The sequence below is a fragment of the Podarcis pityusensis genome (assembly GCF_964106645.2).
Source record: "Podarcis pityusensis genome assembly, chromosome: 14".
Classification (NCBI taxonomy): Eukaryota; Metazoa; Chordata; class Lepidosauria; order Squamata; family Lacertidae; genus Podarcis; species Podarcis pityusensis.
The window spans coordinates 51,154,342-51,170,134 of NC_138039.1; the positions used below are offsets into that span (position 1 = coordinate 51,154,342).

At 45.1% G+C, this 15,793-nt stretch overlaps 1 protein-coding gene across 5 annotated transcripts in view; it reads left to right on the top strand.

Moving 5' to 3' along the window:
• Positions 1–15,793, top strand: part of APBA2 (amyloid beta precursor protein binding family A member 2) — a 106,003-nt gene that overhangs the window by 82,445 nt on the left and 7,765 nt on the right. For all 5 annotated transcript variants that reach the window (XM_080980723.1, XM_080980722.1, XM_080980726.1 and 2 more), the window contains 5 exons: positions 3,386–3,472; positions 7,539–7,724; positions 8,939–9,118; positions 12,692–12,904; positions 14,021–14,140. In XM_080980723.1, coding sequence (XP_080836849.1) covers positions 3,386–3,472; positions 7,539–7,724; positions 8,939–9,118; positions 12,692–12,904; positions 14,021–14,140 — 786 coding nt within the window. The remainder of the gene's footprint in view (positions 1–3,385; positions 3,473–7,538; positions 7,725–8,938; positions 9,119–12,691; positions 12,905–14,020; positions 14,141–15,793) is intronic.

The following is a 15,793-nucleotide window of genomic DNA, read 5'->3' on the forward strand; positions in this document are numbered from 1 at the left end:
TGGGTGGTGGGTGGTAATAATAATTCCTGACACCCTTAACAAACTACAGTTTCCAGGATTCTCGCATGAAGACTTGTGGGAACTGTAGTTTACCCCCACAGATCTGCAGTTCCCAGCACCCTTAACATACTGCAGTGCCCAGGATACTTTGGGGAAGTCCATGCACTTTAAATGTGCACTGGATGTGCTCTTACATGGTGTGGATCTGCCTTAACAGAGACTCACCCGAAGATACCAATGATGATTTCATAAGCTCTGACTACACTGCCGTGGTCCAAACTTTTTCTGTCGTAATGTAGATTTGGTGGTGGCAGTCAAATAGCTTATGCCTCAATAATCTCACCGCAGCCCCTTAGGCTGCATACACATGATACACTCGAAGCACATTCTGAGTGGTGGAACCACAGTTCCCAGCAATTTTCTTTGAGGGAAAGAATGCACTCTAAAGGCATCGTGTGTACATAGCACAAAATGGGGGCCCACCTCAAACTTTTTGTTGGCCTGAGGTGTGTGCTGGACGACAGGAGAAATCAATATTGCAACATTGCTGAAAGTGTGGGCACGCAACTTTTTGATCAAAAGCTGGTTGTCTTGGTTGACCGTTGAAAACACTGTTCCTCTCAAGCTGCCTGTACAGCAGTGCCAGCCTTGACGGAGGTGAGGTCTGACTTCCTTGAGCTCAGAGGGAATGGTCAGAGCACCCGCTTTGCCTTGCAGAAGGTCCTTCGTCCATGTCCAGATGGAGACCCTGTCAATCCAATTCTGAGAAAGACAGACACAGCAGAGGGCAGCTTCACCTCTGTCTGAACGCAGCAGCCCTTCACAAGTTAAACAACCCTGTTATATAAACAACTCTTTGGGTTGTGTGAATTGACTTTTTTGTCTTCCCTTTGTGCAAATGAGCAAACAGAATAAGTCTTCCATTGAGTGTAAAGGTAAAGGGACCCCAGACCATTAGGTCCAGTCGTGGCCGACTCTGGGGTTGCAGCACTCATCTCGCTTTATTGGCCGAGGGAGCCGGCGTACAGCTTCCGGGTCATGTGGCCAGCATGACTAAGCCTCTTCTGGCGAACCAGAGCAGCACACGGAAACGCCGTTTAGCTTCCCGCCAGAGCGGTACCTATTTATCTACTTGCACTTTGACGTGCTTTCGAACTGCTAGGTTGGCAGGAGCAGGGACCAAGCAATGGGAGCTCACCCCATCGTAGGGATTCGAACCGCCGACCTTCTGATCGGCAAGTCCTAGGCTCTGTGGTTTAACCCACAGCGCCACCCACGTCCCATACCATTGAGTGTAGTTTCCTGTTACTATGCAAAATAGATACTTTGGCTAGATAGTCTTCTTCACCTATAACTGGAGGGGGGGAGGGAGAGAGATGGAGAAAAGCATCATTTGGGGGGAATGGGGGTGAGGGAGTTACTGGGGCTGTAGGATTCTTGATCATCACATATTTCCCAGAATACCCTGTGCATGTGGGGAGGCAAAATGGTAGTTGCCAGTGGGGACTGCCATTTGTGGAATGCTACTGCCTCTCCACTCACCTTATATAGGTCATTCAGGAAAATTTAAAATAGTTGTTAGCAGCCTGACAGGGCCTTGCAGTACTCCAATAAGCCTTCCCCACCTTTCCATTTATTTTATTTTATTGCTGAGAGGCCTCCAGTCAGGGCTGGCCTGTCCAGGAGGCAGACCGAGGCAGTTGCCTCAGGCAGCAGAATCTGTGGGGTGCCTCTGCAGGGATGTCTCCCCTGCCGCTGCCGCTAGAGAAGAGACTGCTGCACCTTCTATGTTCAGGCAAGATTGTGCGAGAGCCCTGTGAGATTGCGCAGAGGTCTCTGGGGCTCATGGGAGTCCTCACCAGAATCTGGCAAACGCAGCCGCACGACTGCAATATGCAAGGCTTTGGCAGGGGCAGCAAGGGGTGGGGGTGGGGGGCGCACAGCACTTGCTCAGGGTGGCACCTTCCCATTTTGCCTCCAACATTTCGTCACAAATGAGGGATGTTGTGTCCAGCCCTGGCACAAACTCATTGTAAGCTGACGTTAATTCTTTAATTTTGAGCTGGGGTATATCAGCATGCTAGAAGAGAATGGTTACGGTTCTCCGAGAAAAGAAATCAAATGATTGAAGTGAGCTCAAAGCACCTGTCCAGAAGGAAGGCATCTCTGCTGCATCTCTGTTGCGACTTCACTCACTTCCAATGAAGAGGCAGAGGAGGATTTTCCACACTCACACGAGTTCTCCTGTTGTATCTCTGTAGGAGCCCCTGAGCTGGGCTGACTTCCTTCCAGGCAGGGGACACTCTGGAATAGGAAAACTGAGGAAGGGTGTTCTGCAAATCTGCACTGAGGGCAAATAATTCTGACTTACATACTTTATAAAAGGAAAGCTTTTATGGTCTTATTGTAGTGTAACACCTTCAGTTTTATTGTTTTATTTTTTTAAATTGTGTGCTCAACTTGCACAAGACACTTTTTTAAAGGGGCTCTGCACCTGTGATCTAAGACTAGGGATGGACAGAAGGTAGGTTCACTGGTAGATCTATTAGCAGTAGAGCTACCAATAGTCCCAGTTTCCCCCCAAAAAAATAAATAAAAGCAACCCACAAGTTAGCTTGCTAAACTTGGGGTGAGGTAGGAAAACCAGGAATGGGGTTTTCCTTGGGGCAGAGGGCAGACTAAATTAAATTTTGTGTGAAAGGACTGTGAGGTCAAGCTGTAGTACTGAAAGCAAATTCTCATGCTCAGAGGCTCCCTGATCCTTGACTATTGTCATCTATCTGGTCCTTTTCCATCTGGCTCTGGTTGGTGAACTTTGGGGTTCCATTAAAAGAAGAAGAAACCCAAAAGTATACTCTGCAAACCTAAAGCCTGCCCCCCTCCTGCCTCAATGATCTAAGGAATCAAGACAACCATGAGTCTTAAGGCAACTCGGAAAACTTTACAAACCCATTGGGGCTTAAGCTCTTGTGGGCTAAAAAGCCTGTCAAAAGCCTAATGAATTTGTTAGTCTTTAAGGCATATTCTTGATGCAATAGAGTAATGCAACCAATCCCTCCTGAACTTGTTACTCTTAAACTTAAATGGGTTTCTCTTGTCAAGAGAATTCATCTCCTGCTGGCTCCATCTTCTGAGATGCCAACGTGAGAAATCCTTATCTTAGGACACCCTCAAGTGAACTAGGCCCTAAGAATGCTCCTCTCTCAATCTCTGTTTGTGCATGTATATTGGAAATGGACCATTCCAAATATCTGTTCTGTGTTGCAGTAACTTTGTACAGCTTGGTCATTGTACTCCCATCATGTCTGAAATAGCTGGTTGAGGAAGGCACTGTTTTCAAGAGAAGAAGTCTTAAGTAAGTTATTTCCTTCTTTTCTTTTTTCAGAGCTCTGAGGGAGATTCCCAGGCTTTGACAGAAGTGGATCTATTCATCTCCACACAGAGGATTAAAGTTCTGAACGCAGATACACAGGTAACAGGCATACAATCCCGATGCCGCAAAATGAGCATCTAGAGTTGCCTTCAGCCTTCTGGTGCCCTTCAGATGTTCTGGACTACAACTCCTATCAGCCCCAGCCAGCACCAAAGGGATAAGGAAGTAATCTAGCGCTACCAGTGTTTCTCCAATTGGGCCCTCAGCTGTTGTTGGACTACAGCTCCCATCATCCTTGACCATTGGCCCTGCTAGCTAGGGATGATGGGAGTTGTAGTCCAGCAACAGCTGGGGACCCAAGTTTGAGAAACACTGCTAGCCTCTGCCAGAGCGTCAAATGACAATCCTCCTTTAAGATTATGTAAGCCTACCGTCACTCATTTGAGACCTTGTGCCTGGAATAATTTAGCACTCATTTCTGTGTTATCTGGTTCAAGGGGGGGGGGGACCCAAACCACCACCCATTTGCAACCCCCTTAACCCTAAAAATAGTGAGAGTAAAGTGACAAAATTTGGAATGATGAAACATCATGGTTCTTTCCTGCTGTTTCCATGGGGGAATTAAGGGGGCGAGGAGAAGCAGGCATGTGTGGAAAGGGGGGAGTAGCAGTGTTGCCCAATGCCATTTGTCGTTGTGTCTTACCATGCCCACTGGTGTGAATGAAATTGAGTGTGACATATAGGGATAAAAAAGCCACCGTTCTATCATGCAACAGGGACTGCAGTGAGGTAGGAACACTAGAAAATGGGGCAGAAGCACTAGCGTGATAATCAGGAAAAGCAACACAACATTCCCTGCATCCGAGACAGACAACCCCCTATTATTATTATTATTATTATTATTATTAATACATATTGAAGGAAAGTTCTAGGGTAGATGAGCAGATGGACCCTTCTACTGCTAATATAACTTGGTTCCTTCCATTGTGTGTTGTGTCTCTTCCTTAGATGGTAAACCTGCAGGTTGGGATTAGCCATTTTTTATCTCTGTAGTCTGGTCTTTTAAAAAATAAGAGCATACACAGGTCTGCTAAGTGTACCATTCAGGCCAGCTGCCCATGCTGTCCTTTCACATTCTCAATACTTTCTGCAGGACAATTGCTCAGATCTTCATTAAAATCCCCCACCGTCATTGCCTCAGGCCCGCTGGTAAAGCTTAATAAAATGACAAATGGTAATGGGACTTGCTAGCCGCTGCAACAAATGCATTCCATAGCAGCATTTCGCTGCTGCACATAAATAATAATAAGTCAGTTCAAGGTGTGTGTGTGTGTGTGTGTGTGTGTGTGTGCGCGCGCGCACAGTGGGAAGGAATGGGAGCTGTTTCCTTTGTGTGTGAGCATCAAAAGCCAGAAGCAAGATTTAACAGTCAACAAATTAATTTGTTCCTCAACGGGATGGGTCAGGCTTGCTCTCTAAATAGATATTCCTTGGCTTGGCTCTTGAGCGCTCATTGTGCAGGGAGCCTCAAAGCCAAACTGGCCAAGGAGTCTCTGTCCGTCCTCACTGCTGACAGTCTGGGGGTTAATGTCATAGCCAAGGGATGCAGCCGCTCCCAAGGCAGTTTGGTTGACACAACTGGTGTCCGGTTACATAAATGTTGTCGGTTAACAGTGAATCCCTAGCAAATGGGCCTTTTGAGAAGGGGGCTGTGACAGAGCACTACCATTGCCTGCAGCATGATCCTGCCACCAAAACAATGGATTTCAAACTGAAACAGGAAATGAGGTATATGTGTTAAATCTGTCTCACCCTCTCTGTGCTTGGAAGCTGAAAGCAGTCCCTTTTCACATTCTGTATACCGGGGGTGAGGAACATTTTTCAGACTGACAACCATCTTGGGCCATCTTTTGAGGGGCCACAGACCAGTAGTGGGTGGGGTCAGAGGGAAAGAATGGGTGGAGCAATGGTATGACTCTTACCCCCACCTCCATACACATCTCTTCATCCAGACAAGCAAGAAGTATTATCACGGTTGCAGGACACATTCCAGCCAAGCAAAGAGCCCTTCCGGGTGGTGAGAAGCAGGACCAAGGAGGAGTATAGCACACACACTCCTTGCAGAGGAGAGCTCATGGCCTATAGTGGAACCAGCCAACTTTCACGTAGGGCCCGGTGGGAGGGCCACGTAGTCTGCAATCCTGCACTCATTCAGGAGGCCAGGAAGGAGCCACCAAGCTGATGCTCAAAGCAGGGATGGGGGGGGGGGGAGATGACAGGGAATGGGAGTCACAGGTCTCTTATCATAGGCTGCCATCTCAAATACACTAAAGGTAGGGGGAAGCCAAAGGCAGGGTCTTCAGCTTGCAGTGGCTGCTTAAATTAACACCACTTTTGCCAAGCTAGTGCCTTCCAGCTATTTTTAAAGCTTCTTTAATGTGTGATCCTGAGATTTCAGACAAGCTTCGGTTTTGGGGTGTCCCTACGGCCCCCAGTTTGCATCTTAATTACTCAGTTTGTGGGGCAGCACAAAACATGGTGTTTGCAGCACAAAACTTTGGCACCTGTTTGGTGTCAATCGGACAGTTTTGGATTTTTGGCATTAACTTGTGACCTCAATTTGCTTTGTCAATTACTCGGTTTGGAGGGTGGCACAAAACACAGGTTTCACAACACAAAATGGCACAAACTAGCACAAAACCTTGGCATCAGTTGACAGGGGGATCCAGAATTTCGGGGTCACACGTTAATGAAGCTTTGATTACAACTTCCATCAGTCAAATGCATTTGCAGATTAGTTTTTGTGGCTGCCTTTTTCTTCCACTCACAGCTCCTTTGATCCAACTCTTGACCTTTGTCCCTGCAGATTGATTATTTGTTTGATCAGTGTGGACCATGAGGAGGAGCAGGAATGGAGGCAGATGTGCATTCAATTTGCTGTCCTCTGAACGCTCATCCCTGAATTCTATTGTCTTGTTTTAAAAATACAGTAGCAGACTTTCATTTCTTGCCTAGGGGAAATTCCAGCCCCTGCATCTTCAGCTTACATTCAGCTTCCCCTCCCCTGCTTTCTAAATTGTACATTTTCAGTAATGTCTATTATTTCCCTTAATTGATCTCATGAATGCCTCTCATTCCTTAAGTGCGCGTGAATTTTAGTTGTGTTGATTTGAGCCATATAGCCAGTCTATTTGTTTTATTTGTCAAAGACTTGCTGAACCCATTTCATTTTGAAATGCTTCATTTTGAAATGTAAGAGGTGCTTTGCAGAATATAATACTTTTCATATGAGTACTGCATTATATGTGGCTTAACAGCCAAGGTTTTTAAAGCACCAAATTTAATTAAAAGCAAAAACTAAATGGCTTTAAATTGAGCTGCATCCAGGGTCTCTAAATGCCCATTTAATTAACTGAAATGTCAGGTGTGTGTGTGCACACGTGTGTGTGTATGTGTGCGTGCGTGTGTCGCCACACTTTTGGCTTTTTATTTGAAATGACAGTTTGAGTTGCTTACATCATTTATCAAAGAATAAGAAATCAATGATTCTTTCTATATATTGGTAATGGAAAGATTTTTCTGAAGACTAGCACACTCTAAAATGACCCATAATGATTGGCAAAAAATTAATCAAATTTGCTTTTCAGTGCAAGTTCAATAGGAGCTGATTTGTACATCACACAGGAAGAGGCGGGAGAATTATGGATATTTCTGCTGCAGATTATTGTGCAGGATTGCAGTGAACTGATGAACTGAAGCATGGAGACCATAAGAACTTTGGAGGAGCTCTGCTGGCTCAGGCCAAAGCCTGTCTAGTCCAGTGACCTCTTTCCCATTCAGATGCCCCTGAGAGCCCCCAAGCAGGACATGAGGAAGATGGGGAACTTGCCCAGTCTAGGAACAGAACAGAGCCTGGACTGGACTGGACCAAAGAGTTCAGGGATGAGGAACCTGTGACCCTCCAGATATTGTTGGGCTCCAGCTTCCACCAGCCCTGGTTCAGTTCTGGGCAGCAGAAGTGGGCTGGCACATCCGTTTCAAGGCAGTGGGGCACTGTTCTTCTAATGTTTTCTCTCTTCTTCTTTATAAAATATGAAGGAACATGCATCATTTTAAAATGGTTGGGGGCCCATGTTGATAGTTTTGGCTTATCGGTTGCTCCTAGGAAACCATGATGGACCATGCACTGCGCACCATCTCCTACATTGCCGATATAGGTAACATCGTCGTTTTGATGGCCAGGCGCCGGATGCCCCGATCAGCTTCGCAGGACTGCATTGAGACGACCCCCGGCGCACAGGAAGGAAAGAAGCAGTACAAGATGATCTGCCACGTCTTCGAATCAGAGGATGTAAGTGAACGGCATTTGGAAAAATGCATTATTTAGAGGTTGTGCATGACTGAAGCTTTTGCTTGGTTAAGCCTTTCAGAGATGTTCAGGGCCAATGTGTTTGCTGCCTTTCCATTCCCAAGAAGTTTCCTCTTTATTCCGCTTGGAATTCCCCGCTCAGAATGCACATCTGTACGTTATTGCCCTTCTCCTGGAGTGCTTGAACGTTTAATAATTTACCTTACTTTTAAAAGGTCTTTTAAAGCAGACATGACCTAAAATGACAGCATAACATGGACTCATAGCTCAGTGTTATCTACTTTGACTGGCAGCTGCTCTTCAGGGTCTTGGGCAGAGAAAGATCTTCCCCACCATCTGCAACTTTTATTTGGAGATGACATGGAGCGAAGTTACTCTCTCCTACATGCAAAGCTACAATACCTGAACCATGGTCCTTCTCCCGCCTTGGGATGGTGAGCTGGGGGTCATCCAGATGTTCCTGGACTACAGCTCCCATCATCTCTGATCATGAGCCATGATGGCTGGGGCTGATGGGAACTGGAGTCGAGCTACATCTGGAGGGCCACAGGTCCCCACCCTTGCCCCACCCTTAAGGGACATCCCTTTCTTCCTGTCATTGTGATGCAGACCATGGGTAGACCTTTGCAGCAGGGAGAACTGAAGGGCTGGCAAATCATTGCAGAGCAGTCAGAGCATAAATATAGGTCATCTAACACAACTGCCATGATTTAATTACATTACTCCTTAGTGAGCAATTGAATAGAATCTAGCTTAAATACCTTTCCTTACAACCCTAGTGTAATATGGAATATGTATGTGACATGTGCTTGACTCTAGTTTAGTGTGCGCTAGATCATAGGCTTCCATGCTGTGGTCTGTGGATCATCAGTGGTCATGGAATACTAGAATTGTCCAACCCCCTGCAGTGCAAGTCCATTAGCTTCTTCCAGGTGGCACACAGTGGTGACTCTGCAGAGTGGCATAGTTACATGTGTATGATGAATGATGGGCACAGAGGCTGTTTCATTGTCCTTAGAACCTGGTGGTCCTCCCAGAAGGAGTACAGCACAGCCAAGGAATAAAGCCAAGGCTGGCAGCAAGATGGGGTATAGAATTTTAAATATTTTAAATAAAATACTTCAATGTCTAGCAATTGTACATCAAAATTGCTGAACAACAGGCAGAAAAATTATTCCACTTTTTTTTTTTTGCAGGCTCAGCTGATTGCCCAGTCAATTGGCCAGGCCTTCAGTGTGGCATACCAGGAGTTCCTCAGAGCTAATGGCATCAACCCTGAGGATTTGAGTCAGAAGGAATACAGTGACATCATCAACACCCAGGAGATGTACAACGATGATCTGATCCATTTTTCCAACTCGGAAAACTGCAAGGAGGTTAATTTGCCCTGTTCTTAAAGCAAAATCATATGTTTTGTTGCTCCTTCTTCACTGTAGGATTAGGAATGTACATGCTGGGAACCCATGTGGAGTTTTAAGAACTCATTTGCAAACATATATTTTCATCGTATGGAAACAGTAACATAAAATTAAATTCCCTGAGCTGGGTTTTGAATTTTGCTGTTGTTATATATAGTTCATTGAGTTTGGACTTTTTTCAAGCAGCCCCTTTACCCCTTCAGCCACCCCCAGCTTTCCCACACCTCCCACTATTCACTTGTAAGAACATAATTGCCCCTGCTTGATCAGGCCCATGGCCCCTCTAGTCCTGCATCCTGTACTCAACAGTGGCCAACCAGATGCCTCCATGAATTTGTCCAATCCTCTTTGAAGGCCAACCAAGTTGGTGTCTATCACTGCCTCCTGTGGGAGCGAGTTCCAAAGTGCTTTCTTTTGTCTGTCCTGAATCTTCCAACATCCCATGATGAACACACACCTGGATGTGCATGGATAACAAACAACCTCATGGAGAAGGAAGGGGTGATGAATGAAGGGAAATAAATGAGCACCAAACTATTTATGGAGTCAATTTATGTTGCTGTTGTTTAGTCGTTTAGTCGTGTCTGCCTCTTCGTGACCCCATGGACCAGAGCACGCCAGGCACTTCTGTCTTCTACTGCCTCCCACAGTTTGGTCAAACTCATGCTGGTAGCTTCGAGAAACACTATCCAACCATCTCATCCTCTGTCGTCCCCTTCTCCTTGTTCCCAACATCAGGGTCTTTTCCAGGGAGTCTTCTCTTCTCATGAGGTGGCCAAAGTATTGGAGTCTCAGCTTCATGGTCTGTCCTTCCAGTGAGCACTCAGGGCTGATTTCCTTAAGAATGGATAGGTTTGATCTTCTTGCATTCCATGGGACTCTCAAGAGTCTCCTCCAGCATCATAATTCAAAAGCATCAATTCTTCGGCGATCAGCCTTCTTTATGGTCCAGCTCTCACTTCCAGACATCACTACTGGGAAAACCATCGCTTTAACTATACGGACCTTTGTTGGCAAGGTGATGTCTCTGCTTTTTAAGATGCTGTCTAGGTTTGTCATCGCTTTTCTCCCAAGAAGCAGGCGTCTTTTAATTTCGTGGCTGCTGTCACCATCTGCAGTGATCATGGATCCCAAGAAAGTAAAATCTCTCACTGCCTCCATTTCTTCCCCTTCTATTTGCCAGGAGGTGATGGGACCAGTGGCCATGATCTTCGTTTTTTTGATGTTGAGCTTCAGACCATATTTTGCGCTCTCCTCTTTCACCCTCATTAAAAGGTTCTTTAATTCCTCCTCACTTTCTGCCATCAATGCTGTGTCATCTGCATATCTGAGGTTGTTGATATTTCTTCTGGCAATCTTAATTCCGGCTAGGGATTCATCCAGCCCAGCCTTTCGCATGATGAATTCTGCATATAAGTTAAATAAGCAGGGAGACAATATACAGCCTTGTCATACTCCTTTCCCGATTTTGAAACAATCAGTTGTTCCATATCCAGTTCTAACTGTAGCTTCTTGTCCCACATAGTCAATTTATATACTGCTAAATTACAGGTGACCTAAAGCTAGATGTGATGTTTGTCATATAGTTTCCCTTTGATAGTAGTTGTTTGTTTACCAATAGTCAATGTGGGGGGAGGAGCCAGATCAGGGCCAGGACAGAGGGGATGGGAGCTTAACCCTTCACCCTTATCATTGTCCAGATTGCAATTGCCACCACCCTGCAGCTTCTTAAAAAATATGTTTAGTATTTTCCAAAATAGCAAATATAAAACTGAACATTGCAAGGCAAAATAAAGTCCAATCATACACCACAAAAATACATTTCCCCCCATCCAGTGTGAGGTGGTGGGACTCCTTCATGAGGCTGAAGAAAAGGCATTTGATATTGTTGTGTGTCCACAACCCTGAGCAATGAGAGACTCCAGGGGTTCCAGTGCTTACCTAGGATTTTGTTTCCTTAAAATGAAGGTCAGCTGGGACGGTGGTGTCTTTAGGATATATAGTTTTATTTACACATATATGCAACCTGAGCCATAAGATGGAGGGGCTCCAACAGATCTTGCCTCCCTGTCAGGTGCCTGGGGAGGGGACAAACTAATAGCTGTGGATTCAGCACAGATTATTATTATTATTATTTATTATTATTATTATTTCTACCCTGCCCATCTGGCTGGGTTTCCCGAGACAAGAGAATCAAGTGTCTCTCTGGCTTTCAGCTCAGCCAAAGTTCCTCTCACACAGTTGTAACTATCTCTCTCATTTTTTGGTAAATAATTTTTTATTAATTTTCAATTAATAAAATCCACTATAAACCACATTTTATCAATTTCAAATTACAATTCAAATACAAATACATATCAACTATAAAGCCAATTATACATTTTGTGTGGCCTCCCGCGTGCTAGATTTCAAGTTGAGATGATTTTATTTCATCCTGCTTCCAAAGTCTTAATTAATCCAATTACATTCAGTCATGATCTTAATCCCTTATCAGCAGCTACAAAGTTTTTGACTTCCATTTGTATTGGCGGGGAGCTTGTAAGGACAATTGCCCTCAAATCATCCTTGTTTATCCTTTGCTAACGGTCTCCATTATTGTGGGTGTGGCATCCATTAAGGCAGACCAGAACTGGAAGCCCACAGTTGTAACTAGCTCAATCTTTGGTTGGGACTGATGGAAATAGATGCCATCTGGAAGATGCCAAATTGGGGAAGGCTAAACTAGTCTATTGCTTTTGGTGTCTCCCCTAATCCCCATGGCTTTGTTGAATAGCTCCTCTCCCTCTGCTCCACTTCACACTTGTAAATCTCAGTAAAGTATCAACACCTTGTATACATGAACACAGGAAACTGCCTTATATGAAATCCTGTCCACTGAATTGTGTCCACACCGTCTGGCAGCATCTCCTCAGGGTTTTAAAGGGGGGACACCCCCAGGACCTTCAGATGCCCTCTCACTGAGCTTTCCCTTCATGTCTCCCCCCTGCCAATGATCCTTTTCCTTTTTCCTGAACAAAGCACATCTTTCTCATAGAATTCCAAGCCCATGCCCATCGTTATTGCTGTAGGATTATTTATTTATTTTTGCATCTTTTGCTAAGTGTTATATATTTAAAGTCAGTAATGGGCCTCCGGCTGTGGGGTAATCAGCACTGCACAGAGTGGGCCTGTTGCCTGCTGTGGCTTTACATAGAGGATGCATTGCTCATGTCCTGTGTCTTGCATCTTTAAAAAAGACATAGTGAGGCTGACTGTATGTTTCCAAAATGGCTTTGCAAATTCTTACACTGCAGGTCCAGCTTCCTAAGTACATATTCCCCATATTTGGCATGTTGTCCTTGAGGGACTTTTCCTGCTATTCATTCCAATGTCCACTGCTTTTTTGGGGGACGGGGAGTAAGTGGGAGGGCTTTTGGATCCCATCAGAACATTGCACCTTTCCCCCCTAAGCTGGGCAAACACTTCCTTGCAGAATTCTGCAACCCTAGAATTCCCACAAACATTCTCCCTCCAATTTGTTTTATTTTGCAGTTGCAGATAGCTAAACACAAGGGCGAGATTCTCGGTGTGGTCATCGTGGAGTCTGGCTGGGGGTCCATTTTACCCACAGTGATCCTGGCCAACATGATGAATGGGGCCCCTGCTGCTCGTTCAGGGAAACTCAGCATCGGGGACCAGATTATGTCCATTAACGGGACCAGTCTCGTGGGGCTTCCCCTGGCAACATGTCAAGGAATCATAAAGGTACTGTATGTAATGTCTCACTCTGAATGTGACTGACCTGTATGAAGGACTCTATACTTGAAAATAGAAACTCTGTATGTACTTTTGTTACCCAAGAAAAATCTTTTAATAAAAACATTTTAAAGGAAGGAAGGAAGGAAGGAAGGAAGGAAGGAAGGAAGGAAGGAAGGAAGGAACTGTTTAGGATGAGAGGGGAGGGGTCTGTCCTGTGGATTGTGGAATCCCACTTCCTAGAAATTCTACAATTACAAATTTTGATGTTGCCAACACTGTGGGTCTTACGGACAGCAAAGGGAGAAAGTGGAAGGATGAGATTGTCACCAGTTTATAAAATCCAAGGTAGTCGTCTCAAGAGCCACGAGGCCTCTCTGTCTTGCGAAGTCAAGCAGGTCTCACTCTGGTTAGTGCCTGGCTTGGAGACTGCCTGGGAATCAGATGCTTACCACATTGGGTTCCATGAGGGGAGAAGGGCAGGGTAGAAATGTAAGGGGAATTTTTAAAATCATGATGATGAATGATGGTGATAAAAGCATGTCCTTAGTTGTTGGCTCGTCTGCCTATTTGGTAGGTTGTGGAGGAATTGAAGCATTGGGGAACGCTTGCAAGCCCAAGGGCCACATTCCCTTGAAGGCAGGCTTCTGGGGGCCATATGCCAGCGGTGGCCATCCAGAGGGGCATTCCATCCATTCCAGCCATTCCACACCCCTACTTCTCCTTGCATTCAGGCAACCAAGACACCCACTGTTCAAGTTCAAGGATCCAAGTTCAAGTATACATTTGCACCAGGCAAAAGCATTTAAGGAGGGTGCAGAAAAAGATTGGGTTTTTTGGGGGGAGGGGTGGCCTGAGGATAGTTCCAAAGGCCAGGGAGAGAGACCTGGAGTGCAGAGTCAATTCCTGGACCAGCGCCTCCTGTCCCCACTCCATTAGATCAATAAGATGAAACACACAGTCAGTTGCATCAACTCACTTCCCACGCAGGAGCCCTTTGAGTGCCCCCAAATGGGATAAGACAAAAACACCATTGGACACAACCAACTGTGAAGTGGCGGCCACTGGAAACTGCCTTCCTTTGTTTGTGATAAAGAACTTGCTAAGCTTGAGGACATTTTTCAGGGTCTTAAGAACCAGACGCAAGTGAAGTTGAACATTGTCAGCTGCCCTCCAGTCACCACTGTCCTTATAAAGCGACCAGACTTGAAATACCAGTTGGGCTTCAGTGTACAGAATGGAATTGTAAGTTCACTTTTCCTTGTAGTGTTGGTATGGTGGTTGGATTTGAAAACTATTGTCTTTGCTCAAAAAGAGTCGGATGGATAAGGACAATGGTTCTTATTTGCTGTTTTAAAAAATTATTACTGAGATTTTTCAAATAAACAAAAATTACATAATTACAAAACGCATAAGAAATAACTTAACTACGAGCTTAGTCCTTGTGCTACTTGTGGATGCGCAGAAAAAAGAGAAAATCCAAATAATTATTTAGAAAATACTCAAAGAGCGATATGGAAATCCAACAAAGATAATTCGTAGTAGATTTTAATCTACAGACCAAAACTGTTTAGGTATAATCCCTGCCCATAATGATGCTCTGGAGGAAGAACTGCTCTCTGCTGTCTCAAAATAAATTCAACAAACAGAGACCAAGTAACTGAGATTTAACTCCTCTAGGTTTTCTGTTACATTCTGTAGCTTTTTCTGCAACTGCTAACAGCCTTACCTTATTCCACCATCCCTTTAAGGTGAATTGGAAATGAAAATTTAAATTGCTGGGCTGCTTTGAGAATGCAATATTTAGCTGAGGAAAAAAGGCGAGTGAATTTTGCACATGGTGGAGAAATGACAGATACATTTCTCCCAGTGGCATAATGCACTCACCCAGGGCGCCCCCATTGGAGCTGAGTGTCAAAAAATTCAGGACAGACAAAAGTGCTTCTTCACACAGTGCATAGCTAAACTACAAAATTCACGGCTGTAGGATGTGATGGTGACCATTAGCTTGGGTGGCTTAAAAAGGGTTAGAGAAATTTAGGAAGGATAAGGTTATCATTGGCAACTAGTCATGATGGCTGTATATTACCTACCTATGGAGTCATCATACCTCTGAATAGCAGTTGCTTGGGGCAACAGTCAAGAGTGAGGACTGTTGCATTAATGCCATCCTTGTGGGCTTCTCAAAAGAGACACCTGGCTGGCTTCTGTGGAGCTGGGAGAGCTCAGTTGGTAGAGCCTGAGGCCTTTAATCTCAGGCTCATGGGTTCATGTCCCACGTTGGGCTAAAGATTCCTGCCATGCAGGGGCTGGACTAGATCACTCATGGGGTCCCTTCCAACTCTACAGTTCTATGATTCTAGAACTAGATGGGTCTTGGTTTGATCAAGTCTTTGGTTATTACGATGACTTCTGCAAATAGCTCATTACTAGCCATGATACAGCCAAGTTTAGTCTCCTTGTTGAGCAGCAGTGAGTGAGGACTCTTGCTTCACAACCTGCCTAGAGGTCATCCGGCAGACAGCTGGGCACCGTGGGAACAAGAAGCCCTTTCCATATTAGCCAGCAGTCCTGCTTGTAGATTCTTTAGAGGAGCCCTAATCTCAAAGAAGTTCATGCCAGCTGTTCTATTTGGAAGTCACCTAGTTGCAGCAGCAGGTTGTTTTCTGAATAGGTTTCCCATAAGGCAGTACCACTTTAACTGGGGTTTGGTACCATCTAGTGGCTGTTAGGCATATTCACAATTGGCCTCAATGCCACGCTGTTCAGTGAATGTCTAATGCAGGGCATAGCGAGCACTTTTGAAGGCAAAAGAGAAGGATCCACTTTGCCCTGAGGAGTAGGAGGATTTCTAAAGGGTGAACCTGGAGTATTAGAACGTCATCTGACTGAAATTCT